Source organism: Arachis ipaensis, chromosome B10 (assembly GCF_059453495.1).
Source record: "Arachis ipaensis isolate K30076 ecotype BB chromosome B10, ASM5945349v1, whole genome shotgun sequence".
Taxonomy (NCBI): Eukaryota; Viridiplantae; Streptophyta; class Magnoliopsida; order Fabales; family Fabaceae; genus Arachis; species Arachis ipaensis.
In genome coordinates, this window is record NC_142435.1 from 5,637,023 (window position 1) to 5,659,075 (window position 22,053).

Genomic DNA, 22,053 nt, shown 5'->3' on the forward strand with positions numbered 1-22,053 from the left:
TAAGTATTTCTGTTCACTTTAATTCAATTAATTTTGCTTCCTTAACTTCTATAAGATATGTTGGCATGTTGCTTGCCGAATTGGGTAGTGCTGACTTGTGACCTAAGTGGGGGCATGAAGGTGATGGAACCAGTCCTACGGTTAATTGGGTTGGGTTTGACCTCCTACTCCTAACGGTGAGCCTTCTTACTTGAACCATCATATTTTTTCCATTTATTTTAAAATTGTTAGCGTTTTCCCAATTATTTTAAAATTTTCCTCTTTGCCAAGTTCGAGTTGCTCGCGGCGACCATCGTTGGCACCTCCTCGGCTTCCCTCGGCGTCGTCGTTCCGCTCGCCAAAGGTTAGTGACTATTACCTAGATTTTTTTTATAATAAAGAAAACGAATTTTACTAAAAAAATGTATTTTACTACAAAAATCTCATGCCTTAAACTGTTCAAACTGTGATGTTAATGGTTTGATGAACCAGAAGAGATTAAGAGAGGAAGAAAAATAAGTTATTCTCATTGTTGAAGAGAATAAAAAATTTCCTCTATTGAGTTATTACCCTTTATATAATGGGAGTCACTTAGATAAAGCCGCTTAAAACGTTTTTTTAAAATATTTTTAAGTAATTAAAATTCAATACATATAATTGATTAAACTAGTTTATTTTTTTAAACATTTTTATCAGAGTGTCTCCCTTATATAATATGTACTCCTTATGTACTCCCACTAAAAAAATTATAACAAATAAACTTACCTCTACTATTAATAAAAAAATAATCTAAATAACAATGATAGTTAGATTCTTTATTTTAATTTCTTGGTTTTAGTTTACTTTATTCACCTCTAGAATCTTCTCCATTGAATTCAAAACCACAAATGGCCGAAAAATGTATACTTAAAGAGTTGACCTAAATGAAGCTTTCTATGTGGTATTTTCCAATATTGTTCTGTCGCATGTGAGATTCATCATATAAGAAGCAATGGTGGCTCGGGTGCGGAATGTAGCAGGTAATCTTCTCCTAATGTATTATGCGTTGTGGGGTTGATGCTGTATTCAAGCATTAACTACATTTCTAACATCTTAACTCCCACCCCACCTGATCAGTGATGGCGGTATCTTCCCCTTTCAGTTTAATTCTGTTGGTATCCTTTCAATTTAATATTGACAATTTTTAAAAAAAATCTCATGTCTTAAACTGTTTAAGTTGTGATGTTGATAGTTTGATGAATCAAAAAAGATTAAGAGAAGGAGAAAAATAAGTTATTCTCATTGTTGAAGAGAACGAAAAATTTCTTTAAAAATATTTGAGTTATTACACTTTATATATGATGTACTCTTTATGTACTCACAAAAAAAATTATAATAAATAAATCTACATCTATTAATAATAAAAAAATAATTTAAATAACATAGACAGTCATAATTATATTTAACACACTTCTTTTCTACTAAAATTGGGAAAGATTAGATTTATATTGTAATTCTTTTTTGGTATATTATTTTAATTTAATTTAAAATCTACTTATGATTAATTGTCATGATTACTAAAATCCTCTACTAAACAAAGTCCACTCACAAGTGGAAAAAGCCATAATAAGCATCTCTAAAACTTTATGAGGAGTGGTTTTAATTATTTGAACATCATGTCGTAGTAGATCCAGATTTCAACATCAACAATATTTAAGAGAAAATAAAATAGAGATATGGATTTAAAATACAGTGAATTAAATGTTCAAAAAATATTTTTTTGAAGCTGAATTATAACTTGTAAGGTACATAGATTCTTTTAGCATGATGTAGTAAGCAACTTAAGTGCTTGGACCAAAAGCCCCGGCCCACTTAGGTTCTACATGTTAGAAATACATAAATTGTTACCATTTAGATTAAGTTTAAGGTTTTATAGCCTTTTAGACTTTTAGTTGATTTATTTAGCTTTAGAATTATGTTTAGATTTATGTTTATTATTTTGTTATTTAAATTAAGAGGAGTATTAGAGGGTCAGCAACTTTTGTGATTTGTAACCATTAAATAGTCATTAATGATGATTTTAATGGTGTGAGATTTCATCCAATGGCTCACTTTTCTTTGCTGGTTACATGCTGGTCAGAATTTAATAAAGTTGCTGTAAATTCTGTGAAATTAACGAATAATTAGTCAATAAATTAAATTTTAATATGAAAAGTTAAAAATGTAAATCTAATATTAAAATAAGATAGAGCTCGTTAAAACGAGAATTTCGACACTAATTTCAAAGAATTTGGCTCAAGATTGGGTCGAACGGACCGAGCCGGTTGAACCAGACCCAAAATAGGTCCAAGGCCCAACTGAACCCAACCCATTAAAGAGACACAGCCTCTTATTCCCTTCTTCATCATTTACGCTGGGAAACTTTCATGGAAGGAGAAGAATAAAAATAAAAACCTAACCCTCACTTCAACTTCAAATCCGCGTAACTTTTGATTCGGAGTTCCGATTGACGATCCGTTTGTGGCTACGCGACCGCGGCGTCGAACTCTACAAAGCCCATAACATTGTAAGGTAAGGAAGCCACATTTTTTTTCTCAATTTCTTCATTTCCAGTTCTGAATTTATTGGGCTTTGGTGTTAAAATTTTGTATAATTTCGGTGTTTAGGATCGAATTAACTTGGTGGACTTGCCGAGTCTTGTCCTAATTTTTCATTGGTAAGGTGAGAATCCTAAAAATCTAACTAATTCATTGATTAAGTATTTTTGGGTATTGAATTTTAGGTATATATGTATTATATATATGTGTGTGTGTGTGTATGATATGAGGTCCTTGGAGCCATTGGAAGCTTGATTGAGTTCTCGGTTGGTGATAGAGCTGATTTTTGGTGTTGAAGGTTTGCCTTTGCCTAAGTGGGTTATTTCGAAAAATACGTGAAAATCGGTCAAGGTATGGCTTAGGTTTCGCGCGTTTAACATATAAGGTTTTGTGAAAACTTAAACTAGGGAACTATAGGTTAAGTTGAAATGATTGAATGTATGAAATGATTAGTTGTGTGATGATGTTGGATAAATTTATGATTGAACTTGTATTCGAAGTCATGAGTATGAGTTGTTGGTGTTGTTGAATATGTGTACTTGTAATCATTAATGATGGGTTGATGATGATGTTGATATAAGTTGATGGAATTTGATGGTTATGGCTTGTTTAATTAGTTGAAAGTGAATTATGATTTGTTATTAATGGATGAAGGTAATGGGTTGATGAATTCTAAAATAGAAGCTTATGATTGGAAAGGGTGGACTTATGATTAATGTATGTGCTTGATGTAATGGTGTGAGTATTAATGTATTTAGTGGTTAGTATTAATGAAATGAGGCTTGAGATGTTATGAATATGCAGGTTTATGGGTAAAGAATATGAATTTGGTGAAAATGAGGTTTAGGCATTATTTGGTAAAAAGTGTGATGGTTTCAGTGGCTAAGAGAAATGGGGGTTGAATCTTAGCCCCCTTTTTGCTTGCTAACACTTGCTGGACTTAGAGGAGACTTTTTTGTTTTTAGCTCGTCCCTAGCCACAAGACTTTTTCATTTTGTCTCGTCACTTGGCACGAGACATTTTTTTGTTTTTGCTCCTGTGCAGTAGAAAACATAAATGGAGTAGGAGAGAAGGAAGATTACACCCAGATATATCCTGGTTCAGCTGCTAAGTGCATTGCAGCCTACATCCAGTCTCCATCACAACAATGATGGAATTTCACTATAATCAACCTGATTACAAACTGTAAAGTGCTAACCCAACTTACAAGGGGATTCCCACAGAATCATGAAACACAACATAGATGAACAAAGGAACTCTAAGACATCTATAGCTTTTTCTTTTAATTTTGCACTCTCTGCCTTTTTCCGCTCTATGGCTTTTTCATACAAACCTCACTGTTTGCCTTTTTTCCATGAGACTCAAGACATGACAAAATTAAACAGAAAAATACTAAACAGAATACATTGAAGGAGAAGAAAATATGTAAGCTTAGGTATCTCTGAGAATCCTGTGCCTTGCACTCTCACTGCTTACTTCTAACTCCTTGCTCCAAACAGTGGCTGTTCTCTCTTTTTATAGAAGAGATAAATCTTCACACTTGAAGCCAAAAACCCAAGCCAACTTCTTCTTCCTTCAAGAAACCGGTTCGGCCACACAGAGAGAGAAGAGATAACCATGCAATAACCAACATGCAATTACCTCTAGTCCTTCCTTGGTCATCACTCTTCATCAATCCGAGCTCTCCATCATTGGCTTGCTCTCCAAGATGGATTTCTGGCCCTTGATGCTTCATGATGATGATGACTTCATCTGCTTCAATCTCTGCCTCTACCATCACTTCGCCACTCTAGCTACTTCCTGTGGTGGTTGAGCAGAATCAAAGACAAGCCATGCCTCCAAGAATCTCACCTTGCTGGCCGAATCTTCTTCTTCCTTTTTGAGCATGAAGAGCCCAAGATTACTTCACCAAATCTATCCATATTTGGTGACAATCTCAGCCACAGCTCATTTTTATTTTAGTATGTTTTCTTGCCATCATTAGCTTGATGGTCTTGTTGCATGCAGCTCCTTCTTTCTTTTGGTAGCTAAACATAGCTTCCATTATTTCCTGGACAATGACCGAAGAAAAGAAAGAGATGATAGAGAGGAAAGAGAAATTGTGAACAATAATTAATGAAACAAAGATAGAGAATAAAGTAAATCAATTTCCCTTTCTCTTTGCTGACAAGCGTGTAGCTTTAGTGCTTGTAGTCAAATCAATGACACTTTCTCTCTCACTTATATTTCCAACGCTAGCAAATTAAATTTGGAATCCATTCAAATAAGAGAAATGGGATCCGTTGGAAAGCATGAGGCAAATGTTAACATTTGCTTTCCTGATGGATTTGAAATCAAGCATTGGATCTTAAGCATATAACACAATTAGGCTTGGAGCAACCAAAATCATTCTGGCCCAATTGGTAACATTTGCTTTCCTGATGAATTTTTGGATCATGCATAAAACACATAGGAAAGCATTTTCAGTTTGATTAAGTTGGCCCAAGTAACATAACAAAATCAATTCAGCCATATTCATCATATATCATCAAAACTAAAGGCTGAATGTGATTGGGCTTGCACTAGAATTATTTTTTGGCCCAAGTAAATCCTGCACAGCAAAATTAATTTAATTAACATATATAGATTAGATTAATAATTTTGCTGTTAATAATGTTTGATCATCATCAATTTAATTTAGAGTTTTCCAAACTCATCAATCTCTCCCTTGATGACAAACATTATTAAAATTGAAATGGAAAGAAATTTTTTAAAAGAATTGAGCATGAGTACTCCCTTTGAAGGTTGAATTTCTCCCCCTTTCTAAATGTCACATGGCTCCCCCTTGATGTATGCTTATTTTACCAAGGGAAGCACTAACCTGTAACATTTTAATCAAGCTTCAAGAACAATGTTATTTAGCATATTATATGATGCTAAATGCTTGATTTATGAGCAGTTTTAAATTGATAATCAAAACTCATTTGATATCATAAACTGATTTACTGCTCAAACTTTACACACATCAACTAATTCCAAAACAATGTAGTTCAAAAAAAATTTTCAAATATTTTCAGTCAAGATATCAGAGCAATATTATTCAAGAAAATATTTTTGAATCACTCATGATCACATCAAAAACATTGCAGCTGTTAGATATCACAGTTTAAAGGAACTGTTAAAAATAAATTTTCAAACCAACATGTTTACCAAGATGAATAAGAATATTCCTATTTCAATACAAGCATGTTCATCAAGATAAATCAACAACTAGACATTCATATGATCAACAACCAAATGCCAAATGCATTTCCAACAGCAGTAACCATAGTGAAACAAATGCAATAACAACATGCATTCTTTGAACAAGGGTGATCATGAATTTTCAATTGAAAATTTCATCCCCTGTTTCAGCAAATCCTCCCCTGTTTCATTAGTTTCAATTTCCTCCTCCTTTTGTCATCAAGGGGCACCTGCACAAAATATGAACAACACAACAAAATATCCATAATAAAGTAACAAGAGTGTATCAAAGTATCATAGAGCAGTGAGTATCAAGTCATGCTCCTACAAAAAACAGATTGAGCCTAATGGAGCCAATATCAAATAAAAATAAAGAAACAGTCATTAATCATCAGAAAGATTGAACTCTGAACCGAAATTATCTTCGTAATCTCCTGTCCCCATTTCATCATCAAAGCTCTTAATCATGAGGCCAACCCTTTCGTGACACTTCTTCCAAGCCCTTTCCTGTTCATATTCCAATTTCCGGGCAGTCTTGTGGGATTTGAACATCAACTTGGACATGTTGCGGAACTCACTGAGCACCTCCCGGATTGATGCAGTGACATTTGAGGGTTCAGGACGGCTCTCCAGATCGCTGAGAGATGGTTCAGAGTGAACAGACCGCTTGCCTTTCTTGCCCAAAACTCCTCCTCCTTTAATCATTGAAACCTTGTTCTCAACAGATTCATTAGACAAATCAACCTTAAAATACTCAAATATACATGTGAGGAACATGCCATATGGAAGATTAGCCTTTTTAGTACTTTTAACTGCTTCCCACATATGACGTATCATAATATAAGCAAATGAAATTGGAGTAGAAGTGATAAGAGCAAAGAGAATGATAGAATCAGAAACTGTTACTCTATGATGAGAGCCACTTTGTGGAGTGAGGATGTGAGTGACGATACGGTGCAATAGAGAGTTTTCAGGGCCGAGTGCTCGATGAGTTGGGATTAGTCCATCTAAACCTGAAAGATTTGCACAGATGTGTTGCAAGACTGTTTGCTGTGAAACGCCAACTTGATCATCCCACTTATCAATCATGTAAACTTTTGGTCCATCATCTTCATACCCAAGAGCAGCACCTATGGTTTGAGGGGTGAGGGTCATATAAACACGCTTGACGTAAGAATGGATCGAGCCATCAATCAAACGCATGCTTGCATAGAACTCCCGGACCAGCCCCGGGTAAACAAGTTTCTGAATCTGAACCAAGGGGGTCCATTTCAGAGCATCAAACAGAGAAGAAAAGTTGATTCATTTGTTGGCCAGATTTTCAAGGTTCACCAAGTAAGAGGGACAGAGATGACGTTTCATCAAAACATCTTTGTGAAACTCATAGAAAGCACATGAGTAGAACCGAGAAGGATCAAAATGTGAGTGATTTTTGTGATGCTTGTTCTTGAATTCAAGTGACTCCAAATTCGCAGGTTCCTTAGTATCATGTAACACAAAGCTTTTTTGCTTCTTTTGAGAGCTTCTTGCATGTGGGGTGGATCTTTTCGGTGGTGATTGAGGGGGCGAAGTATGTGACTCGTCTTCATCCTCTTCAACACTAGGTTCCTTGGTCTTTCCAGTTTTGCCTCTCCCTAAAGTTTTCTGAGCAACTACCTTACGGCGCATGGTTTCGGTCTTTTTGGAAGGAGGGGAATGAGTAGAAGAGGAGGTAGAATGGAGATGGATATGCGTATGGGTTGGAGGTGATGAAAAAGGTGGGTTTTTTGGAATGGGGGTTCGGCTAATTCTCCTAAGTGCAGTTTTCTTTTTCATGATAGGATGAATGGAGGAGTTGAATATGAAAGGGTGAATGCCGAAAGAGAGTGAGGGTGGAAGGAGGTTAGTGGTGCAATAAATGTGGATTGGAGAGAGATGATGGGGAAGTTAATGACCATAATGGCGCGGTTATTAACCAAATGAGAGTTTCAAAAAATGATAAAAAGGGAGTTTCCTTGAATCAAGGGATTAGTTGGAAGGAAACGATATGATTTGACAACATGCTTCTTCCAACAAGATATGAAAAGACAATCCAAGGGATTTTGTGATTTTATTTTTCAAAGAAAGAATAACTAACTAAACTGACATGGTGGAATCAGGAATTATTAGGTGGGGCCCATGAAAATTTAAATCTGCGTTGCCTCCCCCTTGATCATAACTCCTCCATCAAGCCTGCATTTTTATCTCGTCCTAACCAACTTTTCCAACAGCCACTATTTTTCCTTTTGCATCATCACCAAAAGTGACAAGTCCTCCATCATATTCATCAAGCTTTATGAAGAAGGTTGTCTTTCCGGTCATATGCCTAGAGCATCCGCTGTCCATATACCACATATTTTCTTTCCGTTTGGATGCTAGGCACACCTGATCTATGTGATCTGCCATGAGACATGGTTGTGACTTGGTCTCGATTTCTTCATCATCATCATCTGAGTCATTCTCCAAGTCTTCCTATGAGGCCATCAGTCCCTTCTTCTTTACTCTTTTCGGCTTCTCTTCCTTCTTTAACTTGGGACAATCAGATCTGAAATGTCCCATTTCCTTGCAATTGTAACAGGTTACTTTGCTAAGGTCTTTCTTCATCTTCCTTGAGCTGCTGCCTTTGCCTTTGAGCTTCACCATTTTCCTGAATTTTTTTGCAAACAACACAAACTCATTTTCAGAAGAGTTATCACTGGATTCATCATCCAGAGGGTTAGTCACAGAAGAAAAAGCAATTCCTTTCTTTTTTGAATCTTTTTTCAAATAGGTGTTTTCAAAAGCAAGAAGGTTTCCTCTCAAATCATCACATGTCATGGAATCTAAACTACTGCTCTCAGAAATAATTAAAGCTTTTGTTTCCCACTCTTTTGTGAGACATCTCAGCACTCTTCTCACAAGCACAGAATCAGGATATGTAATTTCCAGAGCATCTAAGCCAACAACAATGATGTTGAATCGTTCAAACAATTCATCAATGGACTCTCCTTCCTTCATTGCAAACATTTCATATTCTCTGTTCAACATATCTGTCCGAGTCTTCTTTACAATGGTGGTTCCTTCATGAGTGATTTGCAATTTGTCCCAGATTTTCTTTGCCGTTGTGCATCGTGATACCCGCCAGTATTCCTCGAAACTGATAGCACAGTTGAGCAAGTTAACAGCCTTGGCATTTAGCTCCACCTTCTTCCTATCTTCCTCGGTCCACCTTGCTTCTGGTTTAAGAGAGACTATTCCTTCGGCACTGGTGATAGTTGGAAATTGAGGACCATCCAGAATGATCTTCCAGAGTCTGTAGTCTACTGCTTGCACAAAGATCTTCATTCTCTCTTTCCAATAGGTATAGTTTTTCCCATTGAAAAGAGGCGGTCTGTCGCTTGACTGTCCTTCAGTAAGGTTGTAGGATACCAGATTAGAGTAACTGCTTTCTGCCATCTGGATCTTTTCTCCAAGCCGCAAAGCTTGATCTCTTTGAGACCAAGCTCTGATACCAATTGATGGTTTCAGTGGCTAAGAGAAGGGGGGTTGAATCTTAGCCCCCTTTTTGCTTGCTAACACTTGCTGGACTTAGAGGAGACTTTTTTGTTTTTATCTCGTCCCTAGCCACGAGACTTTTTCATTTTGTCTCGTCACTTGGCACGAGACATTTTTTGTTTTTGCTCCTGTGCAGTAGAAAACATAAATGGAGTAGGAGAGAAGGAAGATTACACCCAGATATATCCTGGTTCAGCTGCTAAGTGCATTGCAGCCTACATCCAGTCTCCATCACAACAATGATGGAATTTTACTATAATCAATCTGATTACAAACTGTAAAGTGCTAACCCAACTTACAAGGAGATTCTCACAGAATTATGAAACACAACATAGATGAACAAAGGAACTCTAAGACATCTATGGCTTTTTCTTTTAATTTTGCACTCTCTGCCTTTTTCCGCTCTATGGCTTTTTCATACAAACCTCACTGTTTGCCTTTTTTCCATGAGACTCAAGACATGACAAAATTAAACAGAAAAATACTAAACAGAATACATTGAAGGAGAAGAAAATCTGTAAGCTTAGGTAGCTCTGAGAATCCTGTGCCTTGCACTCTCACTGCTTACTTCTAACTCCTTGCTCCAAACAGTGGCTGTTCTCTCTTTTTATAGAAGAGATAAATCTTCACACTTGAAGCCAAAAACCCAAGCCAACTTCTTCTTCCTTCAAGAAACCGGTTCGGCCACACAGAGAGAGAAGAGATAACCATGCAATAACCAACATGCAATTACCTCTAGTCCTTCCTTGGTCATCACTCTTCATCAATCCGAGCTCTCCATCCTTGGCTTGCTCTCCAAGATGGATTTCTGGCCCTTGATGCTTCATGATGATGATGACTTCATCTGCTTCAATCTCTGCCTCTACCATCACTTCGCCACTCTAGCTACTTCCTGTGGTGGTTGAGCAGAATCAAAGACAAGCCATGCCTCCAAGAATCTCACCTTGCTGGCCGAATCTTCTTCTTCCTTTTTGAGCATGAAGAGCCCAAGATTACTTCACCAAATCTATCCATATTTGGTGACAATCTCAGCCATAGCTCATTTTTATTTTAGTATGTTTTCTTGCCATCATTAGCTTGATGGTCTTGTTGCATGCAGCTCCTTCTTTCTTTTGGTAGCTGAACATAGCTTCCATTATTTCCTGGACAATGACCGAAGAAAAGAAAGAGATGAGAGAGAGGAAAGAGAAATTGTGAACAATAATTAATGAAACAAAGATAGAGAATAAAGTAAATCAATTTCCCTTTCTCTTTGCTGACAAGCGTGTAGCTTTAGTGCTTGTAGTCAAATCAATGACACTTTCTCTCTCACTTATATTTCCAACGCTAGCAAATTAAATTTAGAATCCATTCAAAGAAGAGAAATGGGATCCGTTGGAAAGCATGAGGCAAATGTTAACATTTGCTTTCCTGATGGATTTGAAATCAAGCATTAGATCTTAAGCATATAACACAATTAGGCTTGGAGCAACCAAAATCATTCTGGCTCAATTGGTAACATTTGCTTTCCTGATGAATTTTTGGATCATGCATAAAACACATAGGAAAGCATTTTCAGTTTGATTAAGTTGGCCCAAGTAGCATAACAAAATCAATTCAGCCATATTCATCATATATCATCAAAACTAAAGGCTGAATGTGATTGGGCTTGCACCAGAATTATTTTTCGGCCCAAGTAAACCCTGCACAGAAAAATTAATTTAATTAACATATATAGATTAGATTAATAATTTTGCTATTAATAATATTTGATCATCATCAATTTAATTTAGAGTTTTCCAAACTCATCAAAGTGAATTTTGGTATACTTTGGAAGTCCATAACTTGCTCCTCAAATTTTGGATGGAATTGTGGTTTATTTCAAATGAAAGATGATTTTATAAGCTTTTGAATGATATCAATTTTGTGAAAAACAGAATTTTGTAGAAAAAGTTATGGACGACGGAAGTTTGGTGTATAAAACTGTGTTATACATGTGCTAAAAACTGGTTGTAGCAACTTTCTGGGCATTTTGCCAATTTTTGGAAAACGTCAATCCACGCGTACACGTGGCATGGCATTTTAACAACGCATGCGCGAGAATCCATGCGTGCGCGTGAGAAGCCAATGCGCATGATCACGCGTACACATGACTCACGCGTGACCACTGCTTGCTGTAAAACTGGATTTTGGGTGTTTTAAACCAAATTTTCACTTCTAAACCTCCATTTTCATCCTTTTAAACATAAGGTATAGTACTAAGTACAGTAGCTAGTTGAAGTTAGGATATTAAGGCAACTTGAGGGTGAAGTAAAGGTTAAAATGATGGATTATGAATAAGAAGGGTGAAAATGTTATGAAAAATGATGAACATTTGTGATAGTGATATGTTGATGGATGATTGAACTCATTTGGAATAAACGAATATATGCTTGAGATACCTGGGTAGTAGCAAGGATGGTGGTTCGTCCCGCTTGCTCTAGATTAATGTTTGAGAATTGATAATGATAATGCTTGATTTAAATCGAATAAATGTATGTTTGTAATGCCTGGATAGTAGTAGCAGTAGTGGACCTCCCACTTGCTCCAGGTTGAGCTTTTAAACACCTACCTGGGTAGTAGCTGCAGTAGTGGTTATTCCACTAGCTCTGGGTTAAGCGGGTAGTAGCAAGGGGGTTGTAGCTCAAACCCACTTGCTCTGCATGGGTATTTCAGTCCATGGTTAGCTACTAGGACATGTCGGGTTGGCTATATAACCGACAGATGATATCATCAGCCATAGGACAGGCATGCATCATGTGCATTTGTTTGTTTTGATTGCTATGCATTATCTGAGATTGTCTAATTGAAAATATATATATTCTGCTACTTGCTATACTTGCTATTTGCACTATCTGCTTCTTACTTGTGTGTGAACTTGTTTGGATGCTTGTCTCTGCATGATTTATGGGTGACGGATAGGGGTGGCAAACAGGCCTAAACCTGCCGGGCCGGCCCGCGTAACCCGCCAAAAAAAGGCGGGTCAGGCTGAAAAATTGAGACCACTAAATAGCAAAATCCCGCTTAACCCGCACCGCTTAAACCGAGGGTTTTGGCGGACTTTGGTGGGGCGGGGCAGACTTTCCCGCCGGGCTTAGTATTTTTTTAGCAAGGGATATTTTTACAATTTTTTTTACCAAAACTCAACTTCCCGCAACCCAACTTTCAAGAGAATGAAGATGAAAATTGAGTGTTTTAGATTGTGTTTGTTTTGTTTTAGAGACAATATTGTTAATTATGTTTTGGATTATGTTTATTTTGCTTTGGAAACAATATTTATAATTATGTTTTGAATGAAAACTTGATTTATAATTATGTTTATTAGATATTTATAATTACAAAGACTTTAATGTTTGTGAATACAAAAATTATAATTTGTTTATACTTTTAGAAATTATAATAGTTAAAAGTAAAAAACAAAAGAGATTTTTTTTATATCTTTATATATATTATTTAATAGTTAAAAGTAAAAAAAAAAAGAGGATATTTGGCGGGTTTAGCCCGCCAGCCCGCCGTTAGGCGGGGCGGGCTGGGATTCTGGAACCGCCTCACTAGGCGGGGCAGGGCGGACCAGCCCGCCAAATGGCGGGCTTCTGGCGGGACGGGGCGGGCTTCCCCGCTTGCCACCCCTAGTGACGGAGGAACGGAGAAAGGGTGAAAAGGGTTGGTGGTTATGTTAGGTTTGAAGTTGAATAAGCTTAGGAATGCTTAGATTACCTACCCCTAATTATGGCTTTTGCTTAGAAACTAAGTTTTATATTTGTATGACGGAGTTCTAGGATTGCTTCTGGCATTTCCAGGACCTTATTTATTATACGCGTGGCACCTTTACCATGCTGAGAACATCTAGTTCTCATCCCATACTGTGTTGTTATTTTCAGATGCAGGTCGAGAGACTCCTCGCTAGGCGTCTGGATCCTTGAAGCAGAGCAGTCCATGGGTTATTTTGGGATTTTTCTGTTTATATGTACCTATGTACTTAGCTTGCTCTCCAAGAAACTTGTTTATTTTGTTCCTCATAGAGGTTGAGGGAGAGCTAGGATATTATTTTATATTTTGAGTATTTTGGGATATATATATATATATTCTCCGGCCAGCCTTGTCTTCGCAGACTGAGTCAGGAGCTAGTTATGCTGTATTCTTGGCCTTCTTTTATTCTGTCGCTCATTCTTATCCTTATCTTCTAAGTCTCTTAGCACGCAAGTAACCACATTTTCTGAGGGTTGCGCTTTTTGATTTTTTGTGATTTTGTTTTACCTATTTTTCAAGACTCCTAGCATACTATCTCTTTTCATTATTATTATATATATATTTTTTTACTTTTAGAGGTCGTAATACATTGCCACCTCAACTTTATGACTTAAGCATAAGACTCTGTGTGGTAGGGTATTACAGTTGCTGGCCCTCTAGACTTTTCCTTAAATTAATCTATCATAGTTTAATCTTATATGATATATCGGAAATGTTTACTAACAAAAAATAATTAGTCAAAAAAATCAAAACTTGCTTTATTTAACATTTATTAAGTTCTGTTTTTTTTTTTTTTTGTGTTTTTAGCATTATCATATTGATATATATTGATCATGTATAAATTTATAACGATAATACTATAGAGATAGAAAAAAAAATAAAAACTTATTTTATTTAATATTCATTAATCATTATAACAATTAATAGATGTTAAATAAGATAAATTCTGACATTTTTTTAATAATTCTTCTTTGTTACTAAACATTTTTGAATTCTTAATTGCATTTCTTCTCGTCATCTCTGCTCTGAATCCACCATAACAGATTACTCAATGATGAGTTGCCACAATCAAAACCCTTCAAGCTTCTAATTAATCTTCTTCAATGCAATATCATTCTCATAAATTCATTCAAGTACATAGACAACCCCCTTCCACCCATCTCTAGCACCATATTTATATTGTATTCATTCCGCAGGCTCCTTAAGATCTTAACAAAGCCAACATTGGAGAACAAACACTAGTCCTCTTTTTGTTATTCAAAATATATATGTACCGTTGCTAATAATAACTAAAACGAGCATTTTTAGAAGAGTATAAGTGCTAATCAATCAGAAACTTAAACTTTTTTTTTTTTTTGGTAAGATTTAAACTCTAACTATATGCTTAAGTAACTCTTGATATTTTAGTTTAGAATTTAAGTAGGAACTAATTTTTTCAACTAAAATCAGTTAATTTTTAAAATTAAAAAATAAAATTGCAATAAAAAATTAACTATTATTATTAACTAAATGTTAGTTTTACATATACATTTCCTTGAATGAGCGCCATAACTTGTTGAAAAGTTGATGCATAGTGTTATATATGTTAAGGGTGGTGGGGGAATGGGGATGAGACTGGTCAATAGGGTGATAGATGCTGCTTTTTTTGGGCAGCTTTATTAGCCTTTTGCTTTGAGCATATTGCTCTCTCTATCTATCTGGATTGTACCCTTTTGGAGCTTTCTTTTCCACTTCGTGAACCACAATTTGTCTCTTGAAAAACATGCACACTTTTTGAAGATGTATGCATCATTTTATTGAGAGATTTTGTACCAAACTTAATCGAACTTTTTTATTTTTAATATTGGAGTGGTAGTGGTATTTTTTTTTAAATGTAGATTGTTAGGGTGTTACACTCAAATGTGGAATCGTTTAACTAGAGAAGCAAGAAATTGGACCGTCCGATTTATTAGAGGTACAGAAATCGAACCGTCCGATTTCTAGAGGTACACGAATCGGACCGTCCGATTTCTGAGAGGTACACAAATCGGACGTACACAAATCGGACCGTCCGATTTGTGTTAAAAAAATAAAAAATTTTAAGTACAGAAATCGGACCTAGGGATTTGTGTACTTCCACAGTTTTAAAAACACCAAAAATTACAATGATAAAGTATATCACCACTTTTACTTCCATAACAAAAAAAAATTAGCCAACTTAATCATATACTTGTTAGAATAATATATAGTGAATAAAAGGGGATGTTTGTAGTGTATTGTATTGTATACGTTAGTTTACATTTACAACTTAATCAACAAATTAAAAAAGGGTAAGGAAAAGATTGCAACTTTTTTTTTTTTTTTTGTGAATAGAAAAGGTGAGTGGTGGCTGAAGGCGAATAGAAAGATAATTCACATGGGTGGGGTTTGTGTCTTTCTTGCCTGAATTGAAAGCTGCATGCTGCATGCCCTTTTCTTAGCTTCTTTCTATTCTATGCAAGGTTGCATTGGTGTGGTCCATTTATCTATCTACTACTCTCTGATCATCAAGGTACGTATATTACTACTCATTCACACAGTTCTGTCTCTCTTTTTTGTTCTTACTTCGCTTTCATAGCTAAATACCACTCTCATGATCATATCCTTTATTTATTGTAACCTCTAATTCATCTCATTTCACCAGTTTTGCTTCCTTGCATTAAAAGCACAGCAAAATAACTACTTCAACGAATTAATGCAACAAGGTACTTTTAACATGCATACATATTTATTACTTGTACTATTATTACTCTGCATCCTTATTGATTATTTAATTATCATCACCCAAAATATTGTAAATTAAAAGAAAAACACCAAATCATTTAATTTGCTTACTTCCATACAAGATGAAATAAAGCTAAATGCTTTTTATTACCATTGTTTTAGAAAAATCAACAATCATAAACTCAAACAGAGCTAGCTCATTGGACAAGACAAAAATGCAACATTTTCTTTGTCATTATATACCAAAATTAAAATTGCAGGGGAAAAAAAATCATCTTGAGTTGGATCCAGTCAACTGATTTAATTTCAGATTTGACATAGTATGTAACTATGTATGGAACTTAGTAAATGGCAGCATATATATGCTGCTCATATACGGCAAAATTGTATGTATGTAAATGTAACTATGCAGCATATATATTACTGTTACTTTTCCTTGGTATTCTTTTTTACTTGTAATGAATCAACGTTGTCACCACATTATTAGGACGGCCAGATTAATTTAACCTTACACATACTTAAAAAGTTGCTGAAGTTAACAAGAGTGAGAGTAAGGTTAACTAGGTAGCTGACAGCTTGGTGTAATGTAATGGGATTAACCGCAGAGTATGACCCTGCTATTTAATATTTTAAACAAAAAGCAACCCTTAACAAATCTAATTTTCCTTTGAAATAAGTCAATAACTGTTAACTGCCATCAGTATCACATTAAAAAATTTCCATAAAGTCACATTTTGCAACAATACATGCATTGCTTGCCAGTTGCTTATTTAGCTGACTTTTCCTTTTTGTTACAAGATTCATAATTCACTTCCCCTAAATTAAGTTGTGTTTAAAATAATCACTCATATTATATAAACATAAAAATTAGTGACTAATAACTCACTATAAAAAAATCATCCTCTAAATGGGGCCGGTGTCTTCACTGAGTTGCCCTATTCATATGACAATGACCAAACTGTCCTCACCAGACGAAGTAGGAAGTCAATGCGAGTGAGGGTAAATAAGTAAATGGGGAGAGTAGAATCCAACTGCAATGTAAGGATAAGTATAGATCTGCTCTCACAAACTACGTTCTCTCTCAGATTCCACAACCACCGTCGTTTCGCCGGAAAATGGCTTTGTTGCACCACAACCACTGACAACTCCAGCTATTATGGGCTACGATGAACAACTCAAACCGTGCCGGAATAACTTGCCGGAATCCTCCAATCCCCGGCGAGTTGTCAACCTTATTTCATCCCTAATCTCCATCTCCCTCTCGATTAGGGTCTTCGCCGGAAAATGGCAACTGATTCGCAACAAGCTCGAGGAGCTCTACTCCGGTCTAGTCGGAGCCGACGACGACCCTTCACTCTCCGGCGTTCTCCCTGCGATCCTCTCCACCGCGGAGGAGTGTTCCGACCTAGCTCGCCGCTGCACCGATCTGACATACAGCGGGAAGCTTCTTATGCAGAGCGACTTAGAGGTGGTTTTCGCGAAGCTCCATTGCCATGTGAAGAAGCTGTCTGAGATGTACACGAAGGGTGTTCTCACACACAGCTACGCTCTGGTGGTCTCAAAGCCTGGACTTGGAGCTTCCAAAGAGGACATGAGGTTCTTCGTGAGGGACCTACTCACCAGAATGAAGGTTGGCGATGTTGCTATGAAGAAGCAGGCATTGATCAACCTCCACGAAGTTGCTTCCGAAGACGACAAGTACGTGAAGGTGATTGTTGAAGTCGGTGACGTTGTTCATGTTCTAGTTGATTTTCTAGGGTCCTCTGAGTTGGAGATTCAACAAGAGTCTGCAAAGGTAGTTTCTTTGATTGCGGGGTTTGATTCTTATAAAGGAGTTCTTGTTGGCGCTGGTGTTGTTGCGCCTTTGGTTAAGGTTTTGGAGTGTTCAAGTGAGACTGGCAAAGTTGCTGCTGCCTTGTGTCTGCTGAGTTTGACTGAGAATTCCGATAATGCTTGGTCGGTTTCCGCTCACGGCGGCGTCACGGCGTTGTTGAAGATTTGTGGCGGTGTAGATTGCAGAGCAGAATTGGTTTGTCCTGCTTGTGGAGTTCTGAGGAATCTGGTTGGTGTTGAAGAGATTAAGAGGTTCATGGTTGATGAAGGTGCCGTTTCAAGCTTCATTAGGCTTATGAGGTCAAGGGACGAAGCGATTCAGGTGAGTTCCATTGAGTTTCTTCAGAGTATTGCATCGGGAGATGAGTCATTGGTTAAGCAGATTGTTGTTAGAGAAGGCGGGGTTCGTGTTTTGCTGCGACTTTTGGATCCTAAATGGCCTTGTTCTTCCAAAACAAGAGAGGTAGTGATGAGGGCTATTGAGAATTTGTTCTTCTCTTGGTCTAGTTGTGTCACTATTTTGATGAGCTATGGTTTTGTGGATCAATTGATGTACTATATTCGAAACGGCGACGTTTCTGTTCAAGAATTGGCTCTCAAAGTTGCGTTTAGATTGTGTGGAACATGTGAAGATGCTAAGAAAGCTCTAGGTGATGCTGGATTCATGGCAGAGCTTGTTAAGTTTCTAAATGTGAAATCATTCGAGGTTCGAGAAATGGCGGCGGAGGCACTCTCCGGGATGGTTATGGTTGCCAAGAACAGGAAGAGGTTTGTGCAAGATGATGAAAGCATTGCTCTTCTTCTGCAGTTGTTGGATCCAGAGGAAGGGAATTCAGGTAACAACAAGTTCTTGATCTCTGTATTGATGTCATTGACGCATTGCAACAGTGGGAGGAAGAAGATTGTGAGTTCTGGGTATGCAAAGAACATAGAGAGGCTTGCATCAGAATCTCAAGTTTCTTCTGCTGACGCAAAGAGACTTGTCAGGAAGCTATCCACCAATACATTCCGCACCATGCTCAGTGGAATCTGGCACCACCACCACCACCACCACTCTTGAATGTAATTCTTTTGAATCTTTAACTGATTATTTTTTACATCATGTCATTCTAAGCTGTGCTAATTTTCTGTTTCCACTTTTTTTCAAATTTTATTTGCCTGGCACATGACAAGAGTAGTACAGGCTCTCTGTTGAGATTGTAACAAGAATTAGTGAAGAAAAAAAAGAAGTTATATTGTTAATTATATGATGATATAAAAGAATGTAATTACTATTTACTAATGGCAGTTATACATACAGATTAGTTGTGTTTTGGAAGTGTTCCAGATATATTATTTGGTTGTTTGTGTATGCATACGTGTGTGATCACATGGAGAAGACATGAATGCTTCAGGGGCATGTGAGAAGTGTCAATCTTACTTTTTCTCTATCCAACATCTAATCCAACGTTATATACAAAGAAGATAGCGATGGATGAGTTTTCCTTGTCTATATTGCTTTGTCTCTTAGCTAGGTTTGCCTAATCTTTTACAATATCAAATTTCTTTTTTGTCAATTCAATCAATAAATGTACAATACGACCAAGCAAGCATGCTTGTTGCCCGGCAAACTTCAGATAAGACAAGAAAATTGAACCAAAACAATTCAATATTGATTAAATGGTTTAAGTAATAAAAGTTGTATTTGGATTAAGATATGTTTTTTATCTAGTAATAAGCGCTTGTTCTAACAATCTGTGTGATAATGTTTGGTTGTTATGGGGCATGTATGGAACCAATGAATGGGAAACATGTGATGGAGTAAAGTAGGTTGGGAATGGGAGCTGAGTTGTTAATGGAACGAGGAGGAAGGCACAGTGAATTCGTGTCGTGCAATTTCCAACCTCTCATCTCAAATAGATGATTTCATTCATTGTGTTCATTGAAGTCATGAAGGAAGCACTTTCTTGTCCTATAGTATACTATTACTAACCATATATGCTAGCTCCAAGGGTCTTGAATTTGATGGAAAAAAATAAATACATGGAAAAGAGATGTATATATTTATTTATTAAAAAAATTCCTAACAACCCATGAATGGAGAATTGTGCATTGTGGGGTAGGTCTCAACGAACTTGAATAGTAGTAATTAGTAGATGCATTAAAATGCAACCAAGTTGAGTGTGCATGTTGAGGCTAATGTTCAATTCTAACATTCGCTATACAGAGTCCCCTGCTGCTCCTGTTTTGCCAGGTACCTTTCCCTTCTCTCTTTCTACAAAGCCAATCAGAATGAATATGAATAAATACATGTATAGCTCAGTTGAAACTTGAAAGTAAGCATACTCACCCATTCATCTATGACAAGCCCTTCACCCATAATCCTAGGACCAGCATCTTCTGGAGGCTTCCTACGCGCCTCCATAGCAGCGTCGGCCTCAGCTAGCTGCCGATTCAGTTTCGCCAGAGCCTTCTCAATGACATAATTACAACCTCAATTAGTAGACTGAGATAATAACAGTGTGTCTCAATTACATTAAGCAAGATATGCTTAAATGAACAAGTGCAGTGTAAGAGTAATGATCAGCTTACAGAACTAGGACGCTCTGGATCCAGAAAAACAACCTGCAAAATCTGCTCTACGGTCACTTTGTCTATCTGTTCATCGAACTGTGTACAGAGAGAATCAAAGCCATTGATTCAGAGTCAGAACAACACTCAGGAATTCGCAAAAATATAAGCTCGTATACAAGATTAATTAACTAACCAGCTCAGGAATGTAGTCCATTGGTCCTTTGACCTTCAAGCTCATGATTTTAAATTTGGGTGCAGGTTTTTGTGGTTTTTCATTGTTTTCTGGAGGCTCTACAAACTTGAACACTAGCAAACCAATAACAAATTGGTGTTTATGACAATGTCAAGTTCTGCACAAAAAGTGCAAAGAAATATAGATAAATGAAGACAGAAATTCATTGATTATTACCGGTTGCAATTAGACTCTCGCCTGGCGAAAGAATAGCCCCAGGTGGACGCATGAAACAACTTTTAGGTGCAGTAGTTTGAAACTAAATAAGAAGAACAAATAAATCATTGTTAAAATATAGTACATGTTTGAGGGTATAGAGCAAAAAAATCATTAATTCATATAGTAATAAATAGAGTACAACATTTTGTAGAGCTGTGACAATTTTAAGACTTTCTGAAAGTTCGTTGTAACTCAAGATTGCAAATCAGGAATACAAGATTTAAAAACCAGGTGCATAGATAAACAGACACATGTTTCATTATACCTTGAAAGCTACATGGAATTTGCTGGTGTTTTTAATTTTGATGGCACTTTTAACCTGCTTTCCCGGCGTATCTACACATAATACGAAAATTAGAAAGATGAACGGCATAACATAAATCATATGAAGCACTAGAATAGAGTTAAATCCGTGCATGAATAGGAGAATAGCGAACACAAACAAGAAATCATGCACATAGTTAAAAGTGCATACACACAGAAATTCCAAGAGAATCCAAGAAATAAGCAACTATAGAATGACTCATCACCAACACTAAGAAACCAATATATCTTTTTACAATTTTTTCACAATTCAACGCAACCCCATTTTTATCTCAGATTTATTATGGCCATCATTCAAAATTAACTACTCATCAGATGGGGATAGAAACTACCAATTGGAATTGAAAAGGGGAGGTTGTGTAGGAAAATTGAGTAAATAAAATAACCCCCTATTTCTTTGAGTGGATACGAAAACAGGGGAATTGAATTAACCGATAGAAATGGAAGAAATCCTTTCATGAAAAGTGCTTATCAAGCATCTACATAAAGCGGGTAAAGTCAGAATTAAGTGATCAGTCATGGTATGATGCATACAAAGTAAGAAGAGCTTGTTGGAAGGATCAAGCTTGAGACGACGAGGGGTTGGGAGAAGCAACTTGGCAAGTGAGGAAAGTGAACTGAACTTGGTGAAGAAGTTGCAGGTGCTGCTGCCTTGTACAGATTCTTGAGGTGTGGCCATGATGATATACTGAACCCAACACAGTCACAACATACATACATAAAATTAAAGCAGAGGAATGCTACATGGAAGCAAGAAAGCAAGGAAGAGAATATAATAAGAATACGGTGGTAAACGTCGTCGTTGACCCTTATCTGTCTTTCTCTCTCTCTCTCTCAAGTGTGAACTAGTTAAGAGAGAAAGAGGGGGTTAATGGGTTATGCTTATGGGTCCCATTTCTCATTTCCCATTTCTTAGACCCACTTAGCTTGCTGAAGGAGGGAGAAGAAGATTGCCATGCATGCATCAAAAGTAGTAATTTAGAACGAGATTTCAACTATCTATAAAAAGAGAGAGAAAATTAATAGACTCTAGTTATTAGCGAGGTTGGTAAC

General features: G+C 36.7%; 2 protein-coding genes and 1 long non-coding RNA gene across 3 annotated transcripts; 2 read left to right on the top strand and 1 right to left on the bottom strand.

The window, feature by feature from the left end:
- The first annotated feature begins 2,381 nt into the window (after positions 1 to 2,381).
- LOC148579016 (uncharacterized) lies at positions 2,382 to 13,432 on the top strand. The gene is made up of 3 exons (XR_015902612.1): positions 2,382 to 2,529; positions 2,625 to 2,906; positions 13,229 to 13,432. It is a non-coding gene; the product is annotated as an uncharacterized LOC148579016 (long non-coding RNA).
- A 3,331-nt stretch (positions 13,433 to 16,763) lies between these two features.
- LOC107623086 (uncharacterized) lies at positions 16,764 to 18,954 on the top strand. The gene has a single exon (XM_016325227.3). The coding sequence runs from the start codon at positions 16,996 to 16,998 to the stop codon at positions 18,730 to 18,732; it is 1,737 nt and encodes a 578-aa protein (XP_016180713.1). The 5' UTR covers positions 16,764 to 16,995; the 3' UTR covers positions 18,733 to 18,954.
- Positions 18,955 to 19,694: 740 nt separating this feature from the next.
- Positions 19,695 to 22,047, bottom strand: LOC107623087 (vesicle-associated protein 4-2). Its single transcript, XM_016325228.3, has 8 exons — positions 21,786 to 22,047; positions 21,535 to 21,688; positions 20,942 to 21,012; positions 20,635 to 20,716; positions 20,419 to 20,531; positions 20,244 to 20,321; positions 20,002 to 20,121; positions 19,695 to 19,926 (listed from the first exon to the last, which is right to left on the bottom strand). Exons 2-8 carry the CDS (start codon positions 21,677 to 21,679, stop codon positions 19,861 to 19,863), a joined length of 675 nt encoding a protein of 224 aa, XP_016180714.1. The 5' UTR covers positions 21,680 to 21,688; positions 21,786 to 22,047; the 3' UTR covers positions 19,695 to 19,860.
- Positions 22,048 to 22,053: the final 6 nt, after the last annotated feature.

Excerpts from the sequence above, each read along its gene's own strand:
- LOC107623086 (XM_016325227.3), top strand. The coding sequence starts at position 16,996 with ATGGGCTACGATGAACAACTCAAACCGTGCCGGAATAACTTGCCGGAA.
- LOC107623087 (XM_016325228.3), bottom strand. The coding sequence starts at position 21,679 with ATGGCCACACCTCAAGAATCTGTACAAGGCAGCAGCACCTGCAACTTC. Across the intron at positions 20,717-20,941 it reads AATTCCATGTAGCTTTCAAG|TTTCAAACTACTGCACCTAA; the intron begins GTATAATGAAAC and ends CTTCTTATTTAG. Across the intron at positions 20,532-20,634 it reads CGAGAGTCTAATTGCAACCG|TGTTCAAGTTTGTAGAGCCT; the intron begins GTAATAATCAAT and ends TTGGTTTGCTAG.